The following is a 10,496-nucleotide window of genomic DNA, read 5'->3' as shown; positions in this document are numbered from 1 at the left end:
AGGACATGTTAAGTCATCTGTATTAATTTATGCGACGTCTAGTGGCCAAATTCGTAGCATTAAACATAATTAATTATGAAAATTAATGCATAATTAATAGTGAAAAAATGCATCATTAATAGTGAAAACGAGATGATGCCAGTGTGGTGGAAAATATTAAACTTAACGGACAGACTTAAAAAAAGACCAAAAGGATTTACGACCTTGCGAAAGACGCTTTGCAAAATTAATTTTGCACCAGCTTCATTTTTGGAGCATCTGATTAATCAACATATGATTAACCAACAAAAGACGGATTCTATGGTTATCAACTGGTCTGAACAAAATCCTAAATTGCTTATAAAAGAAAAATTGTGCAGTTACTTTGCAACTAAGTTCGCAGTCGTCACAGTATTAAAATTTAGAAAATTTAAGGATACAAGAAACACATATTACACATATTACCCATGCTGTTCACCTTTTTTAAATTTATGAATGCGTAATGTAGTATGAGTAATCGTAGGTTGTTTTGGCAAGAGCTAATTACTGTAAACATTCGTAAGGAAATATCATTAATGTTATATTTACAGAAATAACTGAAGAAGTATTGAATTGTTTAGAACTTGAAGAGCTACATTAAAACTGGCTGAAATAATAAAAGTGCTTGTAGCCGAGTTTAGTAACTAAGCTGGTTAGGCTAGCTACTCATATCTAAATTGAGAGTTGCATTACCATAAGAATCTTGTAAATATTTTGCTGTCAGGAAGCGTTTTAACGTATGTGTAACTTGGCAAAAATGTTACATTACAGTGTGAAACACACTCTCACATTATTTTTCGTTCCCCCTCCCTCCCTTACCCACAGTTTAGGTATTCTTCCTATTAACTGAAACAGCCCATCTCTCAGTCGCACGCCAATTTTATATATCCAGTGTCACGGCAATTTTAATATAGAATGGAAAAAAGCTGTGTAGGATAAATGAAATGATAAACTGACGTTTTGTTTGTAAAACATATTAGAAGTTTAAAACACAGACGTTCTAAAAACCCCTTAATCATTGCCAAAAATCAGCAGCCTTGCATTTGCTAAGTGCAAATTGAAACAGTGGTTATAGGCATAATACCGATTTCTGTAATACTAAGAATAGCTGTTTTTCGTCTGCCAGATAAACAGGTTAAACCACAAACGAAATCTGTGCCAGTCGAATTTCTGTGGACTTTTCATAGACTAATGACTTGTTTCTTTAATAATAATTTGTGTGTTCAAAAAAGTTGGTCCGCAAAACCCGATTTCACAAACTTTGTTTTTATGAAACGCAGCTTAATTTTACAATCACGGCAGAACCCGGAAAATCATGCTACGTACGCCATTTTGGTTCGGAAGTGATGAGGTTTGTAGGTCTCCTTTTGACTTTGTTCTCTTCGAATTACTTCATATATAGGAATATTTATTTTCTGTATGTTTTCAGGAGTTTTAATGAATATGTTTTGTAGCTATGTTTAAATTTTAAATAACTAATTTTGAGATTTTGGCTACGAGGATACAAATTTCAAGGCATTATACCACTGACAACCCTAGCTTGCTCTAGCTGTCTTTATTTACTCCTATCTTAAAGATTTCATCTGGTTGTTTATATTATTTATATTTATGTTGGAGTTGTGGCTATCTCGCTAAAGAGTGAAAGTAGAAAATGCAGTTTGGCTAAACAAAATTTTTAATCGGTAATTTTATACTAATTGCAGTAAGCTAGTCACACTTTTTTACTGCCAAAAACACTTATGCCACAAAATAGAAACGACGAGTGATTATTTTAATTAGACGCGGTAATAGCAGGTTGTTTCCTGCTTTTTTGTTTAAAACAAGTTAACAGTTGCGATAATGTTTTTTGGAACAAATATTACGCCTATGCAGATGAGCGACACATTTTACCTGCATATACTGAGCGCTCACCCGGCTGTTTTAAACTTTCACGGGAACTAATTGTGCAAAACAAAAAATATTTGCCCACTATTTTTGCTATGATGAGGGTAACAACAGGTTGTATACTGTGTCTTTTTATCACCTAAAGTTGCAAAAAAGTTGTTTCATGCGTGACACAGTCTACGATTCTTATCAAACGCTCCACTGATTTAACTAGGCGTTGCGACGCCAGTCTTCATCTTTTTACCTGTTGGAAATAAATATTTTTTATATAAAATAAATATTCTTATGAGTCATAAGCTTTTCAATAATATCAAAATAGACAAGTAGGCCCAAGGCTTGTAGATGTCCGCCTTCTTTAATAATAAATGCGCCTAAGATTAAAATAACGATGTAATTGTAAGATCTAACCAAATTTCACAACTGTAAAAACATAAAAAACAATGAATACAGTCAGTTTAAGACGAGATGAACGTGATGAAAAAGCAAATGACTTAAACGCCTTTCTAAACAAAAAGCGAGAATTCACTCCGAGGATAAGTTTACCTGGCATGTCAATATTTAACGTCGACATGACTTTTGCTTCAAGTTATAAAAGAGTGTTTTGAGCATATTTTTTCGCACATTTTTAAGTATTTAATAAGTCAGAAAACGAATTTGTAAATTAGTGTGATCATGCCAAAATTTATGGATATATCAACTTGATTAGTCATTTTCTCAACATCAATATTTCGTTTTATTTGGAGTTTGAAAAGAGACCGATTCTGCCTTTTTCTTTAATATAGTTTAATATCAAATTCTTAAGTAGTGCCACTGTAAATTAAAATTTCGAGGTTTTTGTTTCTGACAAACTCCCCAAAGATGTAATTTATATTTTTGATAAAAACTAACCCATTTCTGACCACAACAAAATGCTAACCAGCATAGTATTGATTGAAATAAATATCCGAAACCATTTACAATATTCCAGAACATATTCATATGAAAAGAGGTTAAATTAATTAATTTAATTAATTAAAATTAATATTGATCCAGCAACAATTAACGATTTCTTTGTTAACACAACTGATAGGCTGGCAGGATTACAACCAGCATCTCTCGACTCTTACCAATAAAATAAACAATCTTCCAGAAAATGAAACAAAGCATAATCTTCGCACTGTAACATATGATGAAGTGTTAAACGAAATAAAGAATTAAGATCTGACTGTTCGGCAGGATATGACAATATTAACAGTAAATTTGTGAAGTACGCAGCAGACGCTATAACATCTTTAATGGTGCACATTTTAAACACTGCAATAGAAAGGTCATACTTCCATTCAAGATAAAAAATTGGTAAGGTTTAGCCAGTACCAAAGATCCCCAATTCTATTCAAAATTCTAATTTTAGACCTATTTTTTTTCTGCCAGTTTACTCTAAAATCTATGAGAAATTAGTATGTACACATATCGTTGACCTTATTGATAAAAGCATGTTGTATTGTGGAATTATTTGTGGATTCAGCAAAGACCATTCAACCACAACAGCCCTTTTAAGAAGTGATGATATCCTTAAGTATGTGCATAAAGGTGAAGTAACCCTAGCTGTTTTTGCAGATTTTTCAAAAGCCTTTGAAACTGTAGATATCTGCACCACACTGCTAAAAATTTATAACCTGAGCTTCAGTAAATCAAGTATATCTTCCTGTCATACCTATCTAATCGCAAACAGTGTGTACAAATTAACGAGAAGAAATCACCAATTTTAGATGTTCAATCTGGGGTGCCACAAAGGTCTGTGCTTGGCTCTGTTTTATTTAATCTTTATACTGTAGACTTATATAATCACATTGATTGTTCTACAATCCAATATGCTGATGACACAATGTACCTCAGTTGTAAGCCACAAAGACTTCACGAAACATATAGAATCAATGTATCAATGGGCGCAAAAGTTTTCAACCCCTCTTAAACAAAAGCTGTCATTTTCGCAGCCTCAAAGTTGCAGTCATTTTACAAATGGACCGGAAATAACATGATAGGTTTAACAGTAAAGGTCGTTCCGATTGATGTTACTAAAAACTGGAAAGTAATTTGATGCAAGCTAAACTAAACATTGTATATTTCTAGACTTATATCATCCTGTCACGGTAAACTCTCAAGGCTAAAAAAAATCTGTAGAATAACACCTTACAAGCTACGTAAAAAACTAGCAGAGACATTGGTTTTATCGAAATTATATTACTGTAATGTTTTATTACATAATGCAACTAAAGTTTTACTACAACGTCTTCGTTGCAAATTTGCACTGCCTCATATGTTCTTGAGAAGTACAGCCAAAAATAGACTGTGTTAATTTGGGTTGGCTACCTTACCAACAACAACTTAAATTTGACATTTGCAAGCTTGCATTCAAGGTTATTCACCATGACAGTTTTCCTGAATATCTTCGCCTCCCACTTTGATATTGAAGGATTATCAACCTGACAAAATCTTTCGTAATATACATCTGCAAATATTTTTAACAAAATACCAAGAAACATCAGGACGAGGAAATTTTTAATTATTTTAGGACACTATGTGCATGTTACCTTTTAGACTCTTCGTTTGCCACATGTATGGCTTGATTTTAACTATACTACTATGGTTTTAAACTATATGTTTTTATATAGTATATATATTTATATATATGTGTGTCTATTTTATTGTTTAAATAGAATTTTTAACATTTCTTTTTATGGGACGAAGAGCCATATGGATAAATCCTGAAGTATATTTATTATTATTATTATTATTATTATTATTATTATTATTATTATTATTATTATTATTATTATTATTATTATTATTATTATTATTATTATTATTATTATTATTATTATTATTATTATTATTATTATTATTATTATTATTATTATTATTATTATTATTATTATTATTATTATTATTATTATTATTATTATTATTATTATTATTATTATTATTATTATTATTATTATTATTATTATTATTATTATTATTATTATTATTATTATTATTATTATTATTATTATTATTATTATTATTATTATTATTATTATTATTATTATTATTTGCTGATCTTGATGGTTTCAGAAGGCCAGCTGAATTCTTTGATGGCCCTGACATCCTATTAAAGATTGGCAACGAACTGAATGCCATTGAACTGTCTTGTTGTTATGAAAGTAACTTTACAAAAGCTTATGAATACAAAGTTAGACGCTATCAAAATTTAAAAAACAATCTTTTAAACAAAAAATACCAGGTAAACAAGATGTTTGTGGAGGTTTCCTCTCTTGGATTCTTCCCTAGAAGAATCCGGGACTTTTCCAACTTCTACAGACAGTTTGGTTGCTTGAATGTAAAACGCATGATGAATAAAATTGAGGTAGCGATAGCAAGCTCGTATTTTATCTATGTTAGGAGGAATAGATGGTATGGGAAAATCCTTTCATACTAAAATTGTATTAATTTTTTTACTTTTTTTTTCTTTTTAGATAGTTTACGTACGGTGGCCACAATTATTTCCAATAATTTTGAGAGAAACGTACTTATGGTAAATATTGTAATTGTACATGATGTATAAATCATTAATTATCTTTAAATACAAATTGAAGTTTAAAAATTATGATTATTACTTACGCAGGAGACACTCTTCAGTTTTAATGGGACCATTATCAACAAGTCGTCCGTGGATGTTGCTCATTGTTTTCTGTAATATAATCATGCTACTACCATGTTCAATTATTCTTGTTTGACGCACTTACACTATTTTTGTGTTGAACGTTGTGCGGCCGAGCTCAATTATCTCAGTACCATATACACTATAAATTTCTCAAATTTATAAGCATTAGGGGTATTTTTCTTTGTTTGGTTTTTGTTTATTTTCTTGTTTATTTGTTTACTTGTTTGTTTTTTTGTTTTTATTCATTTCATTTATTTAAAGTTGATGTTACATAGTAAGTAATATACACTAATTTACACAAACTAATTCACTAAATCTTTGTTTTTTTTCTCTTTTATGTAAACAGCTTGTTAACGGTACTACTTTTTCCTTATCTTCTTCCTTTAGTGGGCACAAGGTTGTTTATTATTTCATTGCACCAGTCGATAAGGCCCGTGAGATACATGGTTTTAAAAATTAAAGATAATTTAAAATAAAAGACACTCTTCAGTTTTAATGGGACTATTATCAATGAAGATACTGCGAACAGGGGCCTAATGCCTCTATATGCTCCTTTTTGAGCTACAACTCACATCAATGTATAACAACTACCTTATCGGCCCTTATCAAGCCACCCTAAAAGGGCGTTATTTTGGCGACTGGCGGAAATAAGAGCCGGCTTTAAAAAAAAGTTCTATTTCTATTGTTTGTTTCTAATGAACAATTAATAGAATTTAAATGCTCGAGCTGGGCAGAAAATAATGAGTAAATACCGTCGATTGATTGGGGAAAATTGTCTAATTATATGTTTATCGATGCGAGAAAAACTGTGTTAGGGTTAATAATTTGTAATCAATTAAGAACATGTTAATTATAGATCTTTTCAACTGCTAACTCGCAAAATATTGAGAACATTGAAAAAGTACATCGATATATGAACTCAGAAAGTATGTGAAAGCGTATTAACAGCCTGGATTCATTTACAGATTTAGAGAAACAAAATTTCATGCGTGTCTGGAATTACTAAGAAACAATTATTTTCAAACATTTTTGCTTTCTTTTTTGCTAGCATACTTTAATGTTTGCGCAAAAGACAATTTTAACATCATCTAATTCTTCAAATCTTAAAAATGTTCATTATTAAAGAATAGAACGTTTGTGTTATTAATTGCCTTTCAATTTTAAAATCTGCACGTTTCCTTAATAAGAAATCGAGTTGCTGAATGCTGAGTTTGAGATTTGAACTGATTAGCAACTGACCAAGTGGAAAATTTGGAATGAATAAATCTCGATAATGTAACAAAAAAAAATGGAAAAGAGTTCCTTAACAGAATGAATGAAATAAACAAACAAAAAACAACCTAAACAAAATGAAGAAAACATGTAAGTAGCAAATATTAACATATTTAAAGACTATTTTTTTGATGTTCTTGTGAACTATAAAAATGACAATGTTCATTTAATTCATGTAATTTGGATAAGAAAATGTCTAAAAAGTTTACAGAACAACATTAAGTACAAATATCGCCAAGTGCTGCTCAAAATGATTTTCAATGGTTTCTCATTTGAATTTATTCTTGTCGTTATATTCTTTTATTTCTCTCTCACTTTTCCTTAACGAGTCTTCAATTCCGTCCAAGGCATCTAATTGATCGAAATCATAGGCCGCTTTTATATATTTAGCATGGCAGTCATACGGATATCCAAGCCTACGAAGAAATGTTTCCATATTGTTCCATCGTGTTTCAAATTCTTGATACGTTATGTCAGGGTTACTTAGAATAAGGTTCTTTTCCTCGCCTATTTTCTCCAGAGCTGCTCGAGCTGGTTTGGTTAATTTTGCGTGAGTAAGAAGAAAGTGAGACAACAGAATGGTGTCAAATTTCGCTGAGTTTGTCTTTTTATTGCCTGGTAAAACAATTTCTCGTTGTTCTGGTCGAAGATGACTCAATTTACCACTTCTATCTAACTTTTCCATATGACTATATAACTTTTTTTCATCTTTCGGTAGATTTCCATACTCAGAATCATGAAACAGTTCGCGCAAATAGATCTCTGCTTCATTTGCAAGAGTTAATAGTTGCAATTTATATATATTCTCGTCCATTTTGAATAAATCTACAAGAATATAAACATACTATAACCAATAATTGTGGCAACTTAGGGAAAAAGTTTAAAAAATTTATTAAAAATTATTGCGCAAATATAATAAAAAACTAAAACTATTTAGAAAAATTCTTTACTCTGCCGAATTTCTTCTTTCATTTATAAAGTTACATATTGTTTTGCTGAAATAAATTGGATTCCGCCTCCCCTGACGGCTTTTAATAACTCCTTAACGCTATGCTGCATGGCTTGATACTTACTGAGTTTCAATATTTATCTATTAGACACCTGCATGCCAATTTTTAGGTCCCATGCCTTTCAGAGACTTTGATATTGGCTATTACTCAAAACTACCCCTAAAAATCTCTAAAAAAGAAAAAGAAAATATAAGAAAAATATAATATCTGTTGTTAGGATTATCCCTAAAATTTGAAACTTACAACACAACTTTGTTTTATCAAGAAGAATTTTCCATGTTTTGGACAAGTGACTAATCCGATTTCACGATTTTTTAGGATTTCACCCGAAAATTAGAAAAAACTGCATTTTCGGGTAATTTTTGGCACCTTTTTATGCAATCTATGTAAAAACCGGAAAATATGTTAAATAAATTTTATGTAGGTGTTACAAACGTACTATAAGATTGCCAAGTTTGATTCAATTAGAATTTACAGAGTTACTAAATTTGAACTTTTGCACTTCTGCAATGCACTTTTGTTTGCCACACAATTGTTACAGTCAAAATAGTCAAGGTTAGGCTACGATAGTCTAATTAGCTACACTAGTGAAGTAAGTAGGCTATTTACATGATTTCTTATGTCTGTTGCTATTGCAGTCACAATTTTTTAAAAGATTTTAATTATTATTTGCACTGTCAGGATAGTTTTTAGTTTGTTTTGATTTACAAACACATGTGCTATATGTTACGGCTGCTTTGTTTTACGACAAAGGTTACATCTGCGAAAAGGCTAGATTTCATGTGATATATTTTTTTTAAATATGGTTGCACGTAGTCAAAATAGCACATTATTTGCTTAATTACAAAGCAAAGAGACCTTTATAAATTATATATATAGTTCTGCAAAGCAAAGTACACAGGACAAAGAAGTCTTAGCAAACAACTGATCTCCACAAAAAGATGAATCTTCTTACGCTAGTCTATCGATGTTGTACGTTATCCAAAAGGGCTTTTACAAAGGTATATACTTGCAGATGAAATTAATTTTGAGTTTTTTAGGCTTTTTTCTGTGTGGGTGGGTCAGTCAAGTCAGCAAGGGCAGGGCAAGGCAAACACTCAATTAGGCTACAATCGCCTGGTTAGGTGACATGTGGTAGCTAAATTAGGTATTTGCTAAAAATATATATCATGTTCGCATCTTAAAGTCCTTAAAAAAGTTAGTTGGTCGATCAGTCGGTCAATCAGTCGGTCGATCAGTCAGTCAGCTGAAATTTTCCCTGGGATTTTCTGTTCAACAGAAGCAAATTTGTTTTCAGTATCATTAAACAACTTAGCAGCACTTAATCCTGTCCTAGGGGCGTTTAATGTTTAAGATAGGATAATGAATTATCCACTGGCAGAAAAAAGCCCAAGGAATAGGTTTGGGAGTTACTGAGACAAAAACAAATAGATGAAATCCGATCTCTGTGATTGGCCAGACCGTTGCAAGTATGCTTAATTTAGTCGCAGAAGTACATTGATGAAATCTGTGTTAAAAATAGAAATGGCTGGCAAAGTATGGCAAACCCCTCCTGCCTGCAATTATACCTTGTTGATTCATAATGGTACAAGTACACAAAATAATATGTTGGATGATGCAACACTTAAATAAGCAACACTTAACCTAAATTTCTTGTTTCACAACATCTTAATACACCTTCATGATAATTCAATTGTACATGCATTCCTACGCCTTTTACAATATCGGAAGAAACGAGGTAAAAAATGTTTTTTTAAGATTTTTTAAGAGACCAAAGCGTGTTTTCTCCAATTTTTTAACTTCCTTCATACCAATTTCTTTCTAATTTTTAGGAAACGTTAATAATAGTAAGATACAACTCATGTGTACTTTTCATTAAAAACAAAAAGCGGCAAGAAAAGTTATCATGAAAGAACGTGTTTTCTCCTTAATAAACTCTTATAAAAGTGTGACGTTTACCTCTTCCTAACACAAAATAAGCTGCCATTGAGTGTTAATTTTCTCGAATTATAGTAGCTAAAGGTGTATTGTCTACCAAAACAGAAATTAAAAAGACATTTTTTCTAATATTTGGATGGCTAGCTAGCAATTAATTCATCTCCTAACTTGTGAAGAATTGCCTGGCTTACAACTGATTAGCCTATGGTAGCCTATCCTTATCTTTATGTACCAAAAAAGGAACCTTGCCTCCCAGCACATATAAACAAACTTTACACAAACCTTTGTTTCATACAGTAACAGATACTATATCGCATAACACAACGAACAGGCATAGACCCCATACCTCATATTCCCCGAGGCCGGAGACCCGCCGAGACCCTGTATCCATGTGCCGGCACCGGAGACCCAAGACCCATCTCTTATTTCTTCGAATTTCTAATTTTTGTTTTTTTATTTATCTGGTTGACATAATTTTTAATTTTTTTTAACCTAACTGTGATGGTGGAATTTTAAAGAACACTTCGTGGTGTTCGTCATTGAATTGAAAACAGATTAAGATCCAATAACTTAAGTGTACAAATTTTTCATTTCCGCTTTCGATTATTTTCCTTAAATTTCTATTTTTACAGAGAACTAAATGTCTGACTATTTTCTTAAAAGGACCCATAAAGACGGAGTTCTCTCTACGC

At 31.4% G+C, this 10,496-nt stretch overlaps 1 protein-coding gene across 2 annotated transcripts; it reads right to left on the bottom strand.

The window, feature by feature from the left end:
* Nucleotides 1-5,646: 5,646 nt before the first annotated feature.
* Nucleotides 5,647-10,155, bottom strand: LOC130630641 (uncharacterized). Of its 2 annotated transcripts, none has more exons than XM_057444212.1 (2): nt 10,087-10,155; nt 5,647-7,681 (listed from the first exon to the last, which is right to left on the bottom strand). In XM_057444212.1, exon 2 carries the CDS (start codon nt 7,668-7,670, stop codon nt 7,125-7,127), a length of 546 nt encoding a protein of 181 aa, XP_057300195.1. In that variant the 5' UTR covers nt 7,671-7,681; nt 10,087-10,155; the 3' UTR covers nt 5,647-7,124. The 2 variants fall into 2 exon arrangements, with proteins under 2 accessions (XP_057300195.1, XP_057300194.1); XM_057444211.1 differs by lacking the exon at nt 10,087-10,155 and adding an exon at nt 7,930-8,055.
* Nucleotides 10,156-10,496: the final 341 nt, after the last annotated feature.

This window comes from Hydractinia symbiolongicarpus, chromosome 2, assembly GCF_029227915.1.
Source record: "Hydractinia symbiolongicarpus strain clone_291-10 chromosome 2, HSymV2.1, whole genome shotgun sequence".
Lineage (NCBI taxonomy): Eukaryota > Metazoa > Cnidaria > Hydrozoa > Anthoathecata > Hydractiniidae > Hydractinia > Hydractinia symbiolongicarpus.
This window is presented reverse-complemented; position numbering and strand designations above follow the sequence as displayed.

Excerpts from the sequence above, each read along its gene's own strand:
- LOC130630641 (XM_057444212.1), bottom strand. The coding sequence starts at position 7,670 with ATGGACGAGAATATATATAAATTGCAACTATTAACTCTTGCAAATGAA.